The sequence below is a fragment of the Cervus elaphus genome, chromosome 25 (genome assembly GCF_910594005.1).
Source record: "Cervus elaphus chromosome 25, mCerEla1.1, whole genome shotgun sequence".
In the NCBI taxonomy this organism is placed as follows: Eukaryota; Metazoa; Chordata; class Mammalia; order Artiodactyla; family Cervidae; genus Cervus; species Cervus elaphus.
Window position 1 is genome coordinate 20,076,543 of NC_057839.1, and position 23,110 is coordinate 20,099,652.

General features: G+C 36.7%; 1 protein-coding gene across 5 annotated transcripts in view; it reads right to left on the reverse strand.

The window, feature by feature from the left end:
- Positions 1–23,110, reverse strand: part of KIF2A (kinesin family member 2A) — a 71,593-nt gene that overhangs the window by 29,538 nt on the left and 18,945 nt on the right. For all 5 annotated transcript variants that reach the window (XM_043887149.1, XM_043887145.1, XM_043887148.1 and 2 more), the window contains exons 2-3: positions 658–752; positions 145–264 (exon numbers count right to left, since the gene is read on the reverse strand). In XM_043887149.1, the coding sequence (XP_043743084.1) occupies positions 145–264; positions 658–752 (215 nt within the window). The remainder of the gene's footprint in view (positions 1–144; positions 265–657; positions 753–23,110) is intronic.

The following is a 23,110-nucleotide window of genomic DNA, read 5'->3' on the forward strand; positions in this document are numbered from 1 at the left end:
TTTAAAGTATGTGTGTGTATATATACATGTAGATGGCAGAAAGAATTAAGGTTTTTCTTAAAAGCAAACAAATACATACTCTTCACAGTCCCATTTCAAACAAGAATACACACACATACCCCGCTCTGAATTTGTATCACTAACCTTTACAATTTTGTTTACTTTGGCTGAGGATGTTGGAGGTGGGGGTGTCTCTGGACTGGGCTCAATTTCTTCATCTGGTACAAGGTCAGGGTTAAGTGAAAAGATGCTCTCCAGGTCAATCTGTTTTTCAAAATGCATATATTTTCAGAGTGAATTTAGACAATCTTTCATTTTCAAATAAATTTATACATAAAGGGTAAATGTTAAACAATTTCAGCCTAATGAATAGTATTACCTTAAAAATTAGATTACCTAGAATTACAACCAACATCTATTTATTTAAAAGAATCTCTCTTAAGGTAGTATTTTGTGGTCTGATTATTTGTCTAATTACATGAGATAGGCAGGAGGTATCTAACTTTCTTTGAGTGAAATGTTTTAATCACTTTGAAAGTTTTTCAAGGAATGATAGCAGATACATGCACTATATTAAACTACACAATTTTCTGTTTTGTTGCATATTCGGAATCTTGATTTTAAGACCAGAAATAAAATTTAACCTAGTGATCATACCTCTTTGCCTTTTGTATCTCCATTTTCTATCCATTCAACAGTTACACTTTCGTTATCTTCATTTAAAGATGTTACCATTGCTTGATGTATTCGGCCTAATTGGAATAAAATATACACTTTTAAAATGTTACAAATTATGGTATCCCTAAACACTGTCAAAAATAATTTTATAATTTACAAGTTTAAAAAACTATGATATGAGGGATTTGCACAGATTCTTGGGATTGGGGAATGAGGTTTGTCTATAGAACCATAAATGAATCTGCCACTTGTTAAGACCAAGAACTCAAGAAACTGGATTAGATTGAAAGTTTTATTTTCAGCATAGGTGATAAATGGTTACACAGTGACATGGAATGCCTGAAATTTTATACTGTTACATCAGCTCCAATGTTAAAGTGTCCTTACTATGAGCCAACAATGATCCTGAAGAACACATAACAAAAATTCATGAAGCAATTTTTAATACTATATAGATATAAAATACTTTTAACTTAAATTTCACTATCATTCCCTATTCAATTGATCAAATTGTTTAGAAATTATTAGGAAAAGGAATCTGAGTCCAAAAAGTCCAGTTATTTTTTCTATATGGGCTCATATAAAAATTAAGTGATGAATACATATAATCTTGTTAAAATTTCAAATATTGAAGATTTAAGGGGCTTCCCTTGTAGCTCAGTCGGTGAAGAATCTGCCTGCAGTGCAGGAGACCCGGGTTCGATCCCTGGGTTGGGAAGATCCCCTGGAGAAGGAAATGGCAACCCACTCCAGTATCCTTGCCTGGAAAATCTCATGGACAGAGGAGCCTGGTGGGCTACAGTCCATGGGGTCGCAAAGAGTCAGGCACGACTGAGCGACTAACACTTAACAATGCATATCTGTTAGAAAAGAGCTCCAGAGCTTTATAAAAAAAGAGTTCATTTGAAGATTTAAGTATATACTGTCAGCAATATATTAGTGCTTTTTTTTTTATTAGTGCTTTTTTAAAAACTAAAATATACACTGGAATCTTCCCACGACAGCATTATGGATCAACATTAATTTTAACAACTTCATAAGCATTCTATAAAAGGAATACATCATAATTTATTCTTTTAAGAAGAAGAATTTAAACTGTTTCCAATTGTTTGCCATTAAAAGATGTTGCACTGAGTATAAGTACATAATATGAATGTTTTCATTAATAAAATTTCTAGAAGCAGACTGGGTTAAGGAAACTGAAATTTTGACAGTTACTTGAAAATTGGTCTCTATATTCCCACCAACGATGGGGCCTATTCTTCTATATCCTCATCAACACTGAGCATTATCAATTTAAAATATTTTTTACCAATATGATAGGTTAGACCTTTAAACTACTACTTTGTGAGCACACATACATCAAAGACCGGCTCATTTAAAATCTACACTGGTAAAAAAAAAATAAATAAAATAAAATCTACACTGGTTCATTTAACATCACAAACATACCTACGAAGTGGAGATCTCTTTCTTTAAAATGAAGATACTGAGGCTCACAGTCACACAGCTATTAGTTGGCACATATCTGAACCTCAGTCACATGCAAAAGCACTTGCTATTATCACTATGTTTCTCTACTCTCCTAAAATTAAGCTGACGAGGAAGATGCCTGTGTGGCTTAAATTCCAAATACCCCTGGAAACATTTATAAGCTGTAGCACAGATCCTCAACGCTCACTGTGTACCCAGAAACTCCTAGAGAGGTTTCTTTTTTTTAAAATAAAATGATGTTGGCCTGAGTTTTACCCCAAATAGTATCATTTGTTACCAATTCCACAGCAATCACCTTGGTATAAGTCGCCAAGGCCTTAATCTTGGATTATGGCAATTCTCTCCCAACTACTCTCTCTTCTACTGCCTATGCTTTATAGAACAGTCTAAACATTCCTGGTAAAAACCAAGTCAGATTATTCCTTTGCTCAAGACCTTCCAGTGGCTCCCATCCCACACAGAGTAAAAGCCAAAGTGATGGCCGTTAATGTCCCGAAACAAGGCCCTCCACGATCTGACCCCTCCCTACCTCTGTGACCTCAGTCACCCCTGACTACCGTATTTCTCCAGTTTTACCGACTGATCGCTGTCTCACACAGTATTTTCACTCCCCTCAAAAAGTTCTAAATGGGTCAAGGACTAAAATGTAAAGACAAATATAAAAGCAACTGAGTAAATAGTGGGGTCATTTATTCAGATTAAGTGGACATTAGGGAAGCAAGTGTTGGGAGTGGAGGGAAATGATGAACTGGAAAATACTAAGAGGATTCAAGGGAGAGGCTTTTTAGGGAAATTAGATAACGTTCACTGAAGTTTGATTTGGACAGAAATTAGGTAAATAACCAGTACAAATAGTATGTGTCAGTTGGGTCCTCTGGGAAGCAGATGTTGAGATAGTTATGAGAACAAAAGGTTTACTGTAAAAGAGAAAAGGAGAAGGAAACAGGACTAGTCATGGAAAACTTTCAGACTGTGATGCATTAGCTGAAACCTGTAAAAGAAAGGGGACGCAAAGGAAGCCTCAGATGGTGAGGCAGATCTGACAGTCTTGGCCAACCCTTCACGGAGCTCCAGAGCAAAGACTGACCATTAAAGGAGCCCGACAGCGGGCCAAAACGGAAATGCTCTAGTACTCATGGCCACTCACTAGCTGAAGGTTTCCCAGGAAACATCAAGGCCTCAGCTCAAGAGCTACGGAGCCTTAAAGATATTAAGGCTATCAGCTAAATGTGCTCCCTGAAGCGGAAGAAGTTCCCCTAAGAGGAGCTACCACGGCTTGCATCAGCCTCCAAATTTATCACCATCGCTATAGCATGAGTAGTGAGGCTGAGACCCAGCAGCCACTCGTCCCCCACCCCAACACCTTTAGCAGCCTCCAACCATAATATCCACTAGTAGGGCCAAGAAGATTATTGCTATAAAGGTTAACATAACACATTGATAACAATTTCTTCAATAGGAAATGACCCCAAAGAAGATGTATCTGAGCACTGAACTACCATAAATAACTTCCAGCAAGAAATGGAGAGGCTGTGCTTGAAGTTGTTGAAGAGCAGTACAGATAGGGATCTCCATGCAATTTCCAACAGAATTATCACATTAATGAGACTAGGGAAAAGCATGTGAATGCTTCAAAAGGCAAGACCAACACCACCATTCTTTTTTTGAGGGGTGTGGCACGGGATCTTGGCTGCTACATGGGCTTTTCTCTAGCTGTGGTAAGAGGAAGCTACTCACTAGTTGTGGTGGCTTCTTCTTGGGGTGGTTTCTCTTGTTGAAGAGCCTGGGCTCTAGGCACACAAGCTCAATAGTTGCAGCTCCTGGGCTTAGTAGCCCCCTAGCATGTGGAATCTTCCTGTTCAGTTCAGTTCAGCTCAGTCGTGTCCAACTCTTTGCGACCCAGTGGACTGCAGCATGCCAGGTTTCCCTGTCCATCAAAAACTCATTCATGTCCATTGAGTCAGTGACGCCATCCAACCATCTCATCATCTGTCATCCCCTTCTCCCGCTTTCAATCTTTCCCAGCATCAAGATCTTTTCAAATCAGTCAGTTCTTCACATCAGGTGGCCAAAGTATTGGAGTTTCAGCTTCAGCATCAGTCCTTCCAATGAATATTCAGGACTGATCTCCTTTAGGATGGACTGGTTGGATCTCCTTGCTGTCCAAGGGACTATCAAAAATCTTCTCCAACACCACAGTTCAAAAGCATCAATTCTTCGGCGCTCAGCTTACTTTATAGTCCAACTCTCACATCCATACATGACTACTGAAAAAAACCATAGCTCTGACTAGACAGACATTGTTAGCAGAGTAACGTCTCTGCTTTTTAGTAACTTTTCTTCCAAGTAGCAAGCGTCTTTTAATTTCATGGCTGGAGTCACCATCTGCAGTGATTTTGGAGCCCAAGAAAATAAAGTCTACCACTGTTCCCACTATTTCCCCATCTATTTGCCATGAAGTGATGGGACCAGACGCCATGATCTTAGTTTTCTGAATGTTGAGCTTTAAGCCAACTTTTTCACTCCCCTTTTCACTTTGATCAACAGGCTCTTTAGTTCTTCTTCGCTTTCTGGCATAAAGGTGGTGTCATCTGCATATCTGAGGTTACTGATATTTTACAGCTTGTGCTTCATCCAGTCCAGCATTTCTCATGATGTACTCTGCATATAAGTTAAATAAGCAGGGTGACAATATACAGCCTTGACGTACTCCTTTTCCTATTTGGAACCAGTCTGTTGTTCCATGTCCACTTCTAACTATTGCTTCTTGACCTGCATACAGATTTCTCAGGAGGCAGGTGAGGTGGTCTGATATTCCCATCTCTTGAAGAGTTTTCCAGTTTGTTGTGATCCACACAGTCAAAGGCTTTGACACAGTCAATAAAGCAGATGTTTTTCTGGAACTCTCTTGCTTTTTTGATGATTCAACAGATGTTGGCAATTTGATCTCTGGTTCCTCTGCCTTTTCTAAATCCAGGTTGAAAATCTGGAAGTTCTTAGTTCATGTAGTGTTGAAGCCTAGCTTGGAGAATTTTGAGCCTTACTTTGCCAGCATGTGAGATGAGTGCAATTGTGTGGTAGTTTGAGCATTCTTTGGCATTTCCTTTCTTTGGGATTGGAATGAAAACTGACCTTTTCCAGTCCTGTGGCCAACTGCTGAGTTTTCCAAATTTGCTGGCATATCGAGTGTAGTACTTTCACAACATCGTCTTTTAGGATTTGAAATAGCTCAGCTGGAATTCCATCACCTCCACTAGCTTTGCTTGTAGTGATACTTCCTAAGGCCCACTTGACTTCATATTCCAGGATGTCTGGCTCTCGGTGAGTGATCACACCACTGTGGTTATCTGGGTCATGAAGATTTTTTTGTATAGTTATTCTGTATATTCTTGCCACCTCTTCTTAATATCTTCTTTTTCTGTTAGGTCCATACCGTTTCTGTCCTTTATTGTGCCCATCTGCGTGAAATGTTCTTGGTATCTAATTTTCTTGAAGAGATCTCTAGTGTCTCCCTTTCTGGTGTTTTCCTCTATTTCTTTGCATTCATCACTTAGGAAGGCTTTCTTACCTCTCCTTGCTATTCTTTGGAATTCTACATTCAGATGGGTATATCCTTCCTTTTCCCTTTGCCTTTAGCTTCTCTTCTTTACTCAGCTATTTGTAAGTCCTCCTCAGACAACCATTTTGCCTTTTTGCATTTCTTTTTTGGGAGGATGGTTTTGATCACGGCCTCCTATACAATGTTAGAACCTCCATCCATAGTTCTTCAGGCACTCTATCTATCTATCAGATCTAATCTTTGAATCTATTTGTTACTTCCACTGTATAATCGTTAGGGATTTGATTTAGGTAATGGTCTTGTGGTTTTCTCTACTTTCTTCAATTTAAGTCTGAATTTCGCAATGAGAAGCTCATGATCTGAGCCACAGTCAGCTCCTGATCTTGTTTTTGCTGACTGTATAGAGCTTCTCGAGTCAAAAGCAGCTGATCCACCAGTTAAGACTAAACTCTAGATATTTAGTAGGGCAGAATTGAGAAAATGTTGGTTTATCTCTACCACAGTTCAGTTTATTCATCAACAAGAAATGAATGTGAAATTCCAGCAATAAGAAATAAATAAAAAGACTGGATCTGAATGAACCAATGAAGTCTTGAGTGTTTGCTTTTTGCCAGTGGTTTAGATAACTAGAAATATCTGGAGCATCTGTGCAGCATGCAGGGTTTTATTATGATTACCAAATGATGTCCTTGAAAAAAATTCTAAGACTGAATTCCCAAAATGCCTTTGAAGATTTTTTTTGTCTGTTTGATATAAGGCTCAGTTGAGATACACAAATATTATACTTTATTATAGTAAAAACTTACAATTTGATTTCTTCAAAAGTCAAATGGTAATCAGCTGTAAACAGAGGTGTTATATAATAAAAACAGGGACAGATATGTGAGATTTTTCAAAGGGAAAAAATCACCATGATTTAGTGATATAATAATGTGTAAGTATTATAGGAAAATTTGAGCCTGGATGACTGGGAAAATGATGCTATGAAATGGTGGAACAATGATGTAGTTTATCTAAGTCTATGTTCTTAACAGTCATGCACTGGTGTTAATAAGACAACTACAGATACAGAATCACAAGCTCATAGACAAATCAAGGTTAGAAATACCTTTTCTAGAATCTGTGACAATCTTCCCATGTGGCCCTGCATGTGACCATCCCATTTCTCTGGTTTGAAAATATTCCTATACTCTATCCTAAATTGTCATTTCCCCATCCTCTATCCTAATTGTCTGATTCCCCACTGACTTGTAATTTGTAAGCTGTATCACACTCACATCTACACTTTAAAACATATTAGAGCAAACACCCGTGTATGAGCCAGGTTAAGAATCAATACCTTTGAAACTTCACATCCCCCCACCACTCCCGCCGCCACCACCCCCCACCCCCGCCTAAGTGAAATTCCTTCTTCCTCCCCCTTTCACCCCAACTGAAGTAACCAAAACTCTGATATCTGAGATAATCATACTGTGGCTTTTCTTTACAGTTTTTTCACTTATAAATGTAACACACACAACAACCTAAAGTTTGCCTATTTTTAAATTGTACACAAATGGACACTACTTTTAAGACTTCTTTCTTTTGCCTAACAGCTTTTTTCCCACGATTCACTTATGTCACTGTTCACTCATTTATGTCCATTTTCACTATGTATGAATATGCCAAAATTTATTCTGTTGATGGACATCTGTTTTTATGGTTCTACTGTTAGGAATGGTGCTGCAGGCATTCCTACATATGTGTACTGATACAAATATACAAGTATCCTGAACATACAATGAGAAGAAATACACAGTAAAAAACATCTATAGCTTTTCAACTTAGTGTTATGATGTTTCTTACAGTGGCTGTACCTGTAAAAATTTGTAATCCCACTAGCAATTACTTCATACTCAAAATAATACTTAAAATATTTGTCACATTTAATTTATATTTAATACATCACACTGTGGTTCTAATTTCTCTAACTTAATGAAGTTATGCCTATTTCGAGTTCACTGGGCATTGAGGCCTTTCATGTGTTTTTAAAATTTTTTTTTAACTACTTCTCTACAGAAATTCACTATATATTTTCTTGGTAATAATCTTGTTACATGGGTAACAAACACTTCCTCCAAAGTTATGGCTTATCTTTTCACTTTTTTTATGTGTCTTATGATGAACTAGATGAGTTTTAATTTTAATGCAGTCAAATATATACATATGTATTTCTCAATTATGGCTTTTTAAGTCAAAAAATTCGTCCTGAGATTCAGGTCATCAAGAAAGTTTCCTATATTTTCTTCTAATGTTTTACAGGACTCACATGGAATTCTTTTAAATACTCTGTAATGATCAATATGGGGAAAGAATCTAAAGAGAATATATGTATATATATATATATATATAAAACAGATACACTTTGCAATAGAGCAGAAACAAATGCAACATTTTTTTTAAAATGAAGTTTTACAGAGCCTTTTATATTCAAGGCTGTAATCCACTGTTATTTTGATCTTTGTGTATGATAACACAAGTTCCATTTCTCCCCCATGAAAAACAAATTTATCCAGTGCTATTTCCTGAAAAGCCCTTCCGTCTACTTATCTGCAAAACTACCCATCAAATTCCAATCATTCACACAAGTCTATTTCTTTACTCCTGGATCAAAACTACATTGTCTTATTACTTTTATAGCTTTGCAATAAATCTTGCTATCTGGTGAAGAGCTTATTTTACCAGACATTCTTATTGTTTAAGTTTCTTTGGGTCTTCTTAAGACTTTTGCAGATCTGTATAAATTATAGAATCAGCTTGTCAAGTTCCAAAAATAAAATAAATTAGCAATAAAAAACCCACCTGTTAAGATTCTGATTAGAATTGCACTGAATATTTTGTTTTAGACTTTTACATCATTTATCAAGCTTAATACTGGCCATAAGTTTTTCCTTTTCATACCAACTTTATTCTGAAATACTTGGTATAAAACAAGAATTATTTGAAACTTGAATGTCTGGTGGATAGTGGTTAAAGTCACTTTGGTTTAGGGTTTTATTTGTGAGAAGATTCAATTTCCTTAATATAAGATTGCTGTGGTCTTCTATTCTTGTTTTGATAATTATATTTTTAAGGTTTCATATTTGGGGCATACAGTTGTTCCTAATTATGTTGAATGCCTGTGGCATCTGTAATGATAATCACTTTTTATTCCTTTTTCAACTTTTTTCCTTGACAAGTCATCTGAGATTTGTCAATTTTGTCTTTCCCAAGAACAACACTTCTGTTTGCTAAGCCCCTTTATTATACGTTATTAAATACTTAATTATTGCTTTTAGTCCTTATTTCTTTCTTTCAACTTACTTTGGGTATTTTTTCTTAAATTCTTAAGGTGGATGCTTAGTTCTTTCATCTTAAACTTTTTTTTTCTTTATAAGCAAATAAAGCTACATATTTCTTTCCAAGAGCAGCTTTTAGCACATCTTAAAAATTTCCATAGGTAGTATTTTTGTTATTGTTCAGTTCAAACGATTTTCTAATTTTCTTTATGATTCTCTGACTCTCAGTAATCCTACTGTGAGATATATCACAACAGATAAAGCCACAAATAATTGGTCTGACTTACCCAGTGCACAGTGGCCGAGTAGTACCCTTGTATTTCTACCTTAATTACACTGGATTGCCTCCCCTGGAAGAAAATATCCTTTAAATCTAGCTCTGGGGAGCAAATCACCAGGAATTTTTTTTTTATCAGCATTTTTAAAGAGGCGTCACAAGTCTTTGTCTTCAAACAGTGAACCTGACTCTGATTCTTTTTTTTGGTCCCCCATCATCCTTCAGAATCAAACTTCAGCTACCTACCCTCGCCTGAAATCCCACGGACCGAGGATCCTGGCAGGCTGTATGTAGTCCATGGGGTCACAAGAGTTGGAGAAAACTTAGCGACTAGATCACCACCACCTGCTCAGCCTCACTCACCCCTTAGCACTTCTGATCCATGGTGATGCCTTGTTCTTGAGCTCAGCTATGTCTTTTTAAAGGTTTTCTCATATCTGGGGTAGATGGATGCCAGTACATGAATTTTATTCTACTATTTTGACCACAAGTGTCAATCCATCTTTAAGTTATATTTCATATTCATAGAAAATGAAAGTTAGATTTAAAGCTATTAAGTTCACACTATAATATTAAAATCAATATTATGTAAATTAATAACTCTTACAGTTTCAAAACACTACTTTTTAAAACAATAATCTAGGGACAGATTTTAAAGTTTTCAGCTTTACTTCAACCTACTTATAAAGATAAACTATAGTGTAGAAAATGTCATCTGTTGAGAGAGAAGTAAAAAAATAGTTACAAAGTTCTGACAAACCAGGGAAATCCTGCAAATGTCTTTCCAATCATTTTCCCATGAAAACACCTCTTGGTTTTTAATACCCAAACTTCAAAAAATTATTTCTCAATGTAAGATATTTTGGCCAGTGTTTAAATAGGAAAAGATTTATATCTGTATGCCAAAATTCAATTTGCATTTTAAACAAGAATGTGCAAAGAAATGTTCTGAGTTACATTCCAAATATAACTGATACATGGTCAGAATCATAATAAAAATGCACACCAAGCATCAAAGTGATACAAAACATAGGCATGATACTCAGTGTCAGCTACTTTCTGACATGGTGTGCTTGTCCTAAATGTATTTCCACAGCCTTTTATATTTATTTAGTCCTTGTTTGGCCCAGCGCTGAATGAGGTCCCAAACATTTAAGAAAATGTTGAAAGGATATAGTGAGGACAGGGAAACAGCAGTTATAATGGAAGAAAAGATTTTATTGTATATGTAATGGATTTGGGTCGCAAAAAGTCGGACACAACTGAGCAACTGAACTGAACTGAATGGATTTGGAATCTTTATTTATTGTTAAACCTAACAGTATCTTATATGCAGGTGGATTTATAACGTCAGTTACTTTTTTTTAATGACACTGCATGGCAAACAGAATCTTAGTTTCTGCAGTCAGGGATGGAACCCGCGTCCCCTGCATGGGAAGTGCAGAGACTTAACCACTGGACCACGAGGAAGTCCCAGTCTGAGTCGATGATTCACATCGCAATTTTTCCTATTTATAATAAAGGCAAATAGATTCCCAGGCAGCATTTTCTACACAAAACACCTGACTTTTAGAAACAGATTACTGACTTCAGTGGGAGATGAATGTATTGTTTAAAAACAGGATCTTCTTGGTTTCTACTATTGAGAACTAACAGATTTTTAAATATAATTAAATCACATAAGAACCATCATAACTATAAGAAGAAAAAAATAGTCCATATTTTTATTAACCTAAAAAATGACAATTTCGTAAGGTTAAACCTAAGAGAAATGTAAATTTCATGCCAAATTTAGATGTCAGAATAATTTATAAAAATAATATTTACTAAGTAATGTAAATATAGAAAATATTTTGAATTCCTATTTTTTATTTCAAAGTTTTATGTTTAGTTCATTTTAGGAAATATCTTTACATCATTTTAAGCCTCAACGTTCTGTCATGGAGAAATCAAAGGGAAAAAGTCCAGCTCTCAATTTTTAAAAATCTGTTAGTAAATAAGAAGACAAATTTTTTTTTAAAAAGAAAAAAACCCTGCAAATCAAAGAACAAACACCTGAATTCAAGCCACCTTTGCCCCAGTGATGAAAAAATAACAAGCATATGAATTCTACATTTCAGGATTTTCTAATCTCTAAAATTAAAATGGATACTTAAGGTTGCTAATGGTGTTATTTAATTTGCCATAAAACCTCATATATTTATTTGTCAAAAACAAGTTTTACATGTTGACAATTGCCTTTTGGTCTTTGAAAACAGGATCCTATTATATGTAGTTCACAGCTGAATTCACAGCAGCTGTGAGGCTAAGAAATGCCAGCAACCAATTAGGCTGGCATAAACTTTGTCTAGCATATAAAGTATAATTTGGTTGCAAATGTAGAAGGCAAGAGCTAAAATAAAACATCCAAGAATACTAATAAAATATCATTACAAGTATGTAAATGTCTGAATATTTAAAATGCTAACAAATATATGTATATTATTAAAAGGATACAGTGGTAGAACATAAGGAAAATTATGAAAAAGCAACAATTCAGACCCATGCTTTAAAAAAAAAAGTTGCAGCTGTTTTTGACATACCTAGGATTACAAACTCCATGCTTTTTTTTCTATTTCTAATTACCCTAATCACAGAGTTTGAGGTATTACATGAGTATACATAAAACAAGTTTTTCAAGTAAACATTATTTTTATCAGTCCATCTTGAGCTGTTTATGTGAAATTTTCTTTTCATATTTCTAAAGTAGTAAGATGCAAATAAAAATTTCAAAACTGAAACATGAAAGAATAACACAACTAAAATGATTAGTAAAAATAAAACTTGCACAGTGATGGTTTACAATGGCAATTGACAAACCCTTAAAAGTTAATGTCTATTTTTGTTTAAAGTCTGATAAATTTAAAAACATGACAAAAATCAATGCTTTATAAATATCCTTAGTTAAAAATATTTTTTAAAAATTTTACACAAACTTTGGATAAACTAGTCGTCACTGATCATTCATGTGAAAATGAAAGGAAAACAAATCTAGCTTAAATGCTAATAATTAAAAAAAAAATGCTAATAATTTTAAATAAATAGTTCTCCAGGATATCTATTCTTGGTAAAACATATAGTAACCTCCTCAGTTTTCAATAGAACACCACTGCATAGTTTGAAAGGCTCTTTTTTTTTTTTACACTGAGTTTTCAAAAAATGGTAATAGAAACTATTTCTACTCTCTGCAAGCAGGGACTAAAGTATAAATATCCATACCAGGAAAAACAAAAAATTAAATATTGCTCTGAATCATAAAATCACACATTCATAACAAGTGCTGGGTATAATATTGTTTCCAGATGATGAGTAAAATGCATATGCTTACTCAATTCAAAGTAGCTGGTAAATAAATATTTGAAAGAAGCACTTTCTTCCAAGTCAGTTCCTACCAGAAGAGAATCCTGATAAATTTTCTTAAAACACAATGAATTCAAAACATTTGAAGCCTCGTATCATGTGATTAAAATGTCTTAAATAGGTTTCTTATTATTTCTAAATTTTGTACAAAATATTGATTCCAGGAAAATAAATCACCTGTATGTTTAGCTAAAAGAACCAGTGCCAGTAAAGAAGGCAAATCTGAGTGCATCTTTTCAAGTAGAATCATAGCAAAACATGTTAATTAACTTTTGTTATCTAAGGAGGTTTGTTTTAAAGCTGTCTTTTAAAACATACAATTCCTTTCCTCAACTTATTAATAGGATGCTCCTTCAGGAACATGATGATATTTCAATGGGAAAAAACTGGGAAAAACGGAGATTTCCAAAGTGCTGCTTTAAAATACAAAGCTTAGATTTGACAATCAAAGGATGTTACTATGAGCACTATTTAGAAAAATGTTAAATGCAAATATCCATACATTATTTTTTATCTTGCCAGCTACTGCAAAGCTATTGATAAATTATTTATATTCTCTCCAACAGTAGACGTCAATCTGTTCCTAGATGCCACCAACCAATAAATGAGGACAGAAAAAAACAATCTGGTGATTTTCCAGGGATCATTATAGCAGATCCAGTAGAAGTCAAACTCCCAAACTCTGATATCTAGGCTTCCTTAGCTAATCTAAGCAGTGATGAAAAGAATCCTTAATGAGGACTGTGTAAGCATCACACCTTCTTCAACAGCTCTGGAGGAACAAGGAGCCATTAGAGAAGGGCACAAATAAAGCCTCAGCTGACACTGTAACAGTGCTGCTGCTGTTTCCTAAGTCCCTGGGGAATGTGATTTTGCCAAACATAGAGACCTTTTTGTTGTGGTTTATCACATTTAAGATGTTACTGTTTATAACTAAATTCAAAAGTTCTAGCATTTCCTTTCTTAGACTTTAAACACAAAGCTGGAATTCTGACACAATTTTAAACATAAAATTGGATTTTTAAACCCAAAGCTGTAACTTCGAAGAGTGGGAATGCTACAGCTAAGAATTTTCATAAAGAAAATACAACTTAAAATGGGACAAACCTCATTTATATTGTAAACAAACCAAAAAATTTGCAATTCTTACCTCATCTGTCCATTGTTTTGAAAAGGCATGTGAAAATTCAACACTGCTCAATTTCTCTGGGCTGATGGGGAACTTCAAATCTTGTTGGGTTTTTATGGCAATGCTTGAAACACACTGCACACTAACAATTTGGGTAAAATTATCGTTTAGAAGAGCCCACTGTGCAGATTTTTAGGAAATTTCCATTCTTTTTTATCCACAAGAATAATAATAAAAATGTCACAAAGGGGCCATGATCACATTAAAGAGTATTAAATCACTGCAGTTTTCTAACATTATGCTGCATATTTCGGGTTGGGGGAAGAGAGGGTTAAAAAAGTATCCAAAAAAAAAAAGTATCCACAACTATTAATAAAGAAAACATAAAAAATGAATTTCTAAAATCATGATAAGTTACCTGATTATGATGCTAACTGAACTAGTGAAAATTTAAACAAACAAACCTTGGAAAACTGCATTAAATAAAGTTATAGAGTATATTAACTAATGTTGAATAACTAAATAAATCTCAACACATTTTAATTGAAGGTCATTCTCATGGGTGACAAATATCCAAAATACATCGTTCTTCAATTGTTTATTAACAATAAAAGATTTGCAAAGTTTTAAAAGTGGTGGTGTTAAAATAACATGTTGTTGATAATTCAGAATTTTTTAGGATATGTGCTCCCGAAGCAAGCACTAACCCAAAGCTGTGAACTACTTTCACAGATATCTGCTGCATATATTGAGCAATGCTATCTAACTGCTCCCTGGCTTAAATTCTGATTTACTCAAAAGGGAATTCCATGCCAATATAGCTGCATTAATCTGTGAACTTTTTCTATCTACATGTACACATCATCTTCTCTCATGCTTAACTACATTCTAACAAGAGCTAGGGATATTCTGGGATGTATTTCAACAGTGTTCAACAGCAGTAACCCAGGCAAAGTAGATTTGCACATGTATTTATTAACAAGATTTAAACATAACTAGGAAAGCTGCTGAAAACTTTATAAAATGTCTGACCATCCCTCCAGTTTTCACCTACACTCCTAACTTTCATTAGGGAATTTAAGGTCTGAATTCAGGTGATGAAGTGCAATAAGTGCTTTGTAGATGTGCTAACGTGAACACCAAGCGGACTCAAGCAGACTGGTAACTTTAGAATCTTTAAAAAAACAAAAACAAAACACCTGTCCCCCTGCCAAAAACCCCAAAACAAAAATACCACCAATAGGCACTGATATAAAGAGGCTAGACAATTTAAATGTTACACCAGGAGGCAAATCTTACCTGATTTTTGTAATATTTAGAAGAGAAACTTGCTATGGAAGTAGAAACAGCAATACATGCCAACACTACAAGAGAATGCAGGAAATACCTACCCAAGACAAATAATGATATCTAACTTAAACATTAAAAACTGCTACAGATATAATAGAAAGCTTAATTGAAAATGTCAAGTCTTTATTAAATTACTAATCACTGAAAATGAACCAGTTTAATTTTAAACAGTCACATTCTTAACCACTATACAAAAAGGTGTTCCTTGGTGCAACACTGTCTTGCTATGGTTTTAAACAGTGGTCCAGGCTCAGAATGTTCACCCACAGATCCTCTGCTACGGACTGAATTGTGTTCCCCGTGCCCCACCCTCAAATTCACATGTTGAAGTTCTAAATTCCAATGAGATGGTATTTGGAGATGGTGACTTTGAAAGGTAATTAGGGTTAGATGAGGTCCTGCAATAGACTGGTTCCAAACAGGAAGGAGTACGCCAAGGCTATATATTGTCACCCTGCTTATTTAACTTATATGCAGAATACATCATTGAGAAACTCCGGGCTGGAGGAAGCACAAGCTGGAATCAAGATTGCCAGAAGAAATATCAATAACCACAGATATGCAGACGACACCATCCTTATGGCAGAAAGTGAAGAGGAACTGAAGAGCCTCTTGATGAAAGTCAAAGAGGAGAGTGAAAAAGTTGGCTTAAAGCTCAACATTCAGAAAACGAAGATCATGGCATCCAGTCCCATCACTTCATGGCAAATCGATGGGGAAACAGTGGAAACAGTGGCTGACTTTATTTTTGGGGGCTCCAAAATCACTGCAAATGGTGATTGCAGCCATGAAATGAAAAGACATGACCAACCTAGACAGCATATTTAAAAAAGCAGAGACATTACTTTGTCAACAAAGGTTCGTCTAAGCCAAGGATACGGTTTTTCCAGTAGTCATGTATGGATGTGAGAGTTGGACTATAAAGAAAGCTGAGCGCTGAAGAATTGATGCTTTTGACCTGTGGTGTTGGAGAAGACTCTTGAGAGTCCTTTGGACTGTAAGGAGATCCAACCAGTCCATCCTAAAGGAAATCAGTCCTGGGTATTTATTAGAAGGACTGATGTTGAAGCTGAAATTCCAATATTTTGGCCACCTGATGTGAAGAGCTGACTCATTTGAAAAGGCCCTGATGTTGGGAAAGATTGAAGGCAGGAGGAGAAGGGGACGACAGAGGATGAGATAGTTAGATGGCATCACTGACTCAATGGACATGAGTTTGGGTAAACTCCGGGAATTGGTGATGGACAGGGAGGCCCGGTGTGCTGCAGTTCATGTGGTCGCAAAGAGTCAGACACGACTGAGCAACTGAACTGAACTGAACTGAGGTCCTGCGGGCAGGGTCCTCCTGTTAGGAGGATGTGTGGTTTTGTAAAGGGGAAAGGGGAGATGTTCCCTCTCCACCATATAAGGACACAGTGAAAAGATGGCCGGCCATCTGCAAGACAGGAAGAAGACTCTTACCAGGAATCCAACCAGCCAGCACCTTAATCTTGGTTGGATTTTCCAGCCTCAAGGAGGGTGAGAAATAAATAACTCTTGTTTAGGCCACCCACTCTATGGAATTTTGTTATAGCAGCCCATGCAGACTAACATACCCTCTTTCAAACAGTAAAAGACATCATCAGGCAGTACGAATACAGATAAATAAGGCGCATTCTCTGCTCTGTGCCAAAACTCAATCTCTAGTTGCAATGTCACTACTTCCTCCAAGAACCTGTCATCACAATCTCTGCTCCACTCTACCTGTGGAAGCCTGTGATGGCAGAGGCCCTGATCCAAGGAAATGTCTACTTTCAATGCCTGGCTAATGCCGATTAAGAAAACAGATAATCACTCTTTTAAACCCTTTTACCGCTAAGGTAAAATGTGGAATAGCAAATTCAGTGTGGCCAGAGTAAAAGGTATATAAAGAAAAGTAGAGTCATAGAAGAACATAACATACAAACAGAGTATATGTAGTATTAAAATTTCATGGGAAAGTATGACTAGGTGTGGAAAAAAAAGTCTAAAATGGCTCTTTGGAGAGGAACAATAAAGAAAAAACACTGATACAGATAGTATCTGAAAAACACCCACATAGACAGTATTTAAGGCAAGGAAAGCAGACATGACCACCAAGAGAACAAAGGTAGATGTCTACAGATCTTCAACGTATAGAGTCAAGGACATAACGAGATACCAGCAAAGGAGATCAAGAAGGTGCCAGAGACTTTCTCCAAAGCCTTTGTTCTGTCCATCCAGCTAAGCTGCCTCTGAGTGTAGCCACTGAAAAATCTCTACATTCCCTAACTTAGCCAGAGAGCTAGCTGAGTCCAATGATTTTTTTAGGTCCTTTACTATGCTCAGTTTTTAGAAAGATGTAAGTGAAAAAAGCACAGGCATTTGTTTTTTGAAATCAATGAGGTATTATTACCAGGTATAAGGTTATAAGAATGGTAAAAAATTGTCAGAGAAAAAAAGAAAAATCCAAAGAATAAAGTCCTAAAAGTCAAGTTAAGAAGGTATTTCAAGGATGAGAGAATGAGTCAACTGTGTCAAATGCTGTTAACAGATCAAGTAAAATAAAAGCAATGCCTGAATGTGAAAGTGGGATTAAGAGTTACCATTTTTTCAGATGAGAAAAATAACAGTCCAGTATGTTGATGGAAATAACTCAGTACCAAAGAAAATATTGATGATACTGCACAAAGAACTGATGAAGTAGCAATTTTGGGCAAGTAAACGGAGATAGGATCTAGTGCACAAGTGAGAGGAAGAGCTTACCCATGGCCAAGGAGGGAGGAAGATTTACAGGTGCAGGTGCTGGTACCTGGGTAGATGGTAGGTCTGTAAAAGTTCTTTCCTGATTGCTTGTATTTCTCAGCGGTGAAATGGTAAGCGAGGTCATGTGCTCAGAGTGTGGGTGAGTAAATAAACACTAAGGATTTTATGAAAAATCAGCTAGGAAAGAATGAATGGGCTAGAGATATGATTGCTCATTCAAAGGGAAGTAATCATGAATTTAAATTGTGACCAGTTAGCATAATTATGATTTTTTCCCCCTCCAGTCATTTTCAAACACTCTAGAAGGGGAAGGAGGTTTAAAGCATATATAAGGGAATGATTTGAGGTTCTACTAGTCAAAACAGGGGACAAGGGGGTTTAAGTTATACATATAAGGGGGTGTTCATAAGAAAGCTAAGTGAGGACATGAGGGAAAGATAAGAACAATAAAAAAGTAGTAGGATTATAAATGTTGGCGGGGTCAAAAGATTAGTCGAGTCAGGATACGAGAGGGAATATGCTGGAAAGACAGAAAGGTGACTGAAAACTGGGATACTTGAAACTAAGATTATGGAGATGTCAGGAATGTGATGAGCTAAGGAGAAGGGAAGGATCACTAGAAGGAGGGAAGGGGAGAGGGAGGGAGGGGAACCGAAGGGATGGGAGGGAAGGAGGAAACAAGCGCAAAGAACCACGAGGTGAGGGTACTAGAAAGATCATCTATGTATGAATGATGCAATTACCAAATACTATGATAGGAAGAGCACAGGAGAGAATAACAGGAGCAAAAATCTTCAAGGAATTAGGGAAGTTGGCAATGTCTGAAGTTTCTATCTCGGAAGACCAGGTATATGGTGCTTCCATCAACCAACACAGTGAAGTATCAGTCACTCAGTCATGTCCAACTCCTTGCGACCCCAGACTGTAGCCCCCCAGGCTCCTCTGTCCACGGGATTCTCCAGGCGAGAATGCTGGAGTGGGTGAGCCGCTGCCTTCTCCAGGGGATCTTCCTGACCCAGGGACTGAACCTGGGTCTCCCACACTGCAGGCAGAGTCTTTACCGTCTGAACCACCAGGGAAGCTACCAGGAATCAATATGAGGAATACAGAAAATACAGAAATCTGGAGATAAAGGCAATGGATTCCATTTTTGATCAATTTAATTAGAAATATCAGAGGAAATCCATATGTTAATATCTGGAAGTTGGATCTGAAACTAAAGAGAAAGATTAGGTTTAAGGGGGCATTTTTAAAAAGTTTTTATTTAAAAATTTTAAATCTATTATGAAAATTTGTTATTGTTCAGTCGCTAAATCATGTCCAACTCTTTGCAACCCCGTGGACTGTAGCATGCCAGGCTCCTCTGTCCATGGAATTTTCCAGACAAGAGTACTGGAGTGGGCCGCCACTTCCTCACCCAGCGGATCTGAGCGGGTCAGGAACCCATCTCTCCTGCACTGCCAGGTGGAGTCTCTACCAGAGTCACCAGGGAAGCCATTATGAAAATTACAAGCATACAAACACCATTCATCCAGTTCCATAATCTTACCAAACGACCAATTCTATTGCCATTCCTCCCACCACCAATTTTGAAGCAAATCCAGATATCATATCAATTTATCCATATTTACTTCAGTCCGTATGGAGATATAGTTTATGGGGTTTTCACATTCTCTTTTTAAAAGGAAATTCCTTCTTATGAATTTATTTTTCTCTCTCCTCCCAGATGATTTAGTACAGCTAGAAGGGTTTTAAATAAATCGAACTACATGCCATTGATCTGTTTAAAAATAATATTAAGTATGTGATCATGAAAGAAACCAAACCAAAATAAATCACCTTTACCACAGTTCAAGTTTAAATTCTACTTCCCATATCTCTCTATGCTTGATTTTGTGCTTCTTAAGGTTCCTCTAAACCCTAGACATACTATATCACATATGCATATCTACACATATTATAGGAATCTTTCAACTCTGGTAACAAAGACAGCTGACTTCACAATTAGGATTCCAATATATCTCAAAACCTTATTCATCCCATATCAAAAAAACTGCAGTGTACTTGCTGACAATGCTAAATTAATCTGCTCTCTGTTAAAAGATAAAGAATGAGTATTAGGATCAAAGAAGAACATATGTAAATATTTTAGGTGATACAGGGCAAGAAAAGGACTACAGAAGTAAAAGCACACAAAAGCAGATCAGATTTTGAATTAGGCAATGGCTTCTTAGAAAAAAAAAAAGAGCAACGAAAGAAAGACAGATTGGACTTCATCAAAATTCAAAACTGTTGGTGCTTCAAAGGATACTAATCAAGAAAGAGAAAAGACAACCCATGTAATGGGTGAAAATATCTGCAAAGCATATATGTGGGAAGAAAACATTATCTAGAATATTTACACAACTTTTACAACTCAACAATAAAAAGATAAATAACCTAATTTTTTAAGTGGCAAAGAATCTGAAGGGATTTCTCCAAAGAAGATGTACAACTTTTGGCAAGGATGTGGAGAAACATGGTGTAGCAATGGAAAATAGCATGGCAGTTCCTCTAAATGTTAAACATTAGTTACCCCGTGACTCAGCAATTCCACTCATAGGTATAAACGAATATACTCAAAAAAACTAAAAATATTATGTCCACACAATAACTTCTAGGTAAATGCTACTCACAATAGCGAAGAAAAAAACAAACAAACAAGCAATTCAAGTATCAATTGATGATTGAATAAGTAAAATGAATTATTATTCAGACACAGATAAGAATAAAGTGCTGAAACATGCTATAATATGGATAAACTCTGAGCATGGATTATGCCAAGTGAAAGAAGTTAGACATTAAAGGTTACATATTAAACAGTTCCACCTATATGTAGGGGCTTCCCTGGTGGCTCAGATGGTAAAGAATCTCCCTGCAATGCAGGAGACCCAGGTTCAATCCATGGGTCAGGAAGATACAATGGAGAAAGGAATGGCTACCCACTCCAATACTCGTGCTTGGAGAATTCCATGAACAAGAAGAGCCTGGCAGGCTACAGTCCATAGGGTCACAGAGACGGATGTGACTAACAGTTTTACTTTTTGGGGCTTCCTTGGTGGCTGAGATAATAAAGAATTTGCCTGTAATGCAGGAGACCCAGGTTTGATCCCTTGGAGAATGGTTCCCTACTCCAGTACTCTTGCCTGGAAAATTCCAGGGACAGAGGATACTGGTGGGCTACGGTTCACGGGGTTGCAAAGAATCAGACACGACTAAGCGACTAACACTGACACATTTATATGTAATGTCCAGAACAGGCAAATCCATAAAGACAGAAAGCTGATTAACAGATGTTGGGGGGTGAAGTGAAGGAGAATCTAGTGACCACTAATGGACTACTACAGAGTATAGGTTTCTTTTCTGGGGTGATGCAAATGTTCTGAAATCAGACAGTGATAACAATCACACAACATTGGAATATACTTAAAATCACTGAACTGTGCACTTTTAAATGGCAAATTTTTCCCCTTCACCTGGAATTTTACTTTTTTCCTTTTATTTACAGAGATATAATTGACATATAACATTATATTAGTTTCAGGTGTACAACATAATGATCTGTATATACTGTGATATGATCAGCACAATAAGTTGACATCCATCACCACACACAGCTACAATTTTTTTTCTAGTGATGAGAATAATCTTCAGTTCAGTTCAGTCGTTCAGCTGTGTCCTTTCTTTGCGACCCCATGAATTGCAGCACGCCAGGACTCCCTGTCCGTCACAAACTCCTGGAGTTTACTCAAACTCATGTCCATCAAGTCGGTGATGCCATCCAGCCATCTCATCCTCTGTTGTCCCCTTCTCCTCATGCCCCCAGTCCCTCTCAGCATCAGGGTCTTTTCCAATGAGTCAACTCTTCGCATGAGGTGGCCAAAGTATTGGAGTTTCAGCTTCAGCATCAGTCCTTCCAATGAACACTCAGGACTGATCTCCTTCAGGATGGACTGGTTGGATCTCCTTGCAGTCCAAGGGACTCTCAAGTCTTCTCCAACACCACAGTTCAAAAGCATCAATTTTTCGGCGCTCAGCCTTCTTCACAGTCCAACTCTCACATCCATACACGACCACTGGAAAAACCATAGCCTTGACCAGACGGACCTTTGTTGGCAAAGTAATGTCTCTGCTTTTTAATATGCCATCTAGGTTGGTCATAACTTTCCTTCCAAGGAGTAACCATCTTTTAATTTCATGGCTACAATCACCATCTGCTGTGATTTTGGAACCCAAAAAAATAAAGTCAGCCACTGTTTTCACTGTTTCCCCATCTATTTGCCATGAAGTGATGGGACCAGATGCCATGATCTTAGTTTTCTGAATGCTGAGCTTTAAGCCAACTTTTTCACTCTCCTCTTTCACTTTCATCAAGAGGCTCTTTAGTTCCTCTTCACTTTCTGCCATAAGGATGGTGTCATCTGTGTATCTCCCAGCAATCTTGATTCCAGCTTGTGCTTCTTCCAGCCCAGCGTTTCTCATGATGTATTCTGCATATAAGTTAAATAAGCAGGGTGACAATATACAGCCTTGACGTACTCCTTTTCCTATTTGGAACCAGTCTGTTGTTCCATGTCCAGTTCTAACTGTTGCTTCCTGACCTGCATATAGGTTTCTCAAGAGGCAGCTCAGGTGGTCTGGTATTCCCATCTCTTTCAGAATTTTCCACAGTTTATTGTGATCCACACAGTCAAAGGCTTTGGCATAGTCAATGAAGCAGAAATAGATGTTTTTTCTGGAACTCTCTTGCTTTTTCGATAATCCAGTGGATGTTGGCAATTTGATCTCTGGTTCCTCTGCCTTTTCTAAAACCATCTGGAAGTTCACAGTTCACGTATTGCTGAAAGCAATTTTCAAATACACAATAAAGTTTTAACTAGTCACCATACCACATATTATATCCTATGATTTACTTATTTAATAATTGGAAGTTTGTACCTTTTGATCCCCTTCTCCCATTTTCCTAACCCTCAAACCCCTCCACCTCCCACTTTAAACAACTATCAATCTATTTCAGGCACATGAGTTGAATTTTTTGTTTTGAGATTTCACATATAGGTGAGATCATACGGTGTTTGTCTTTCTCTTTCTTACTTCACTTCACA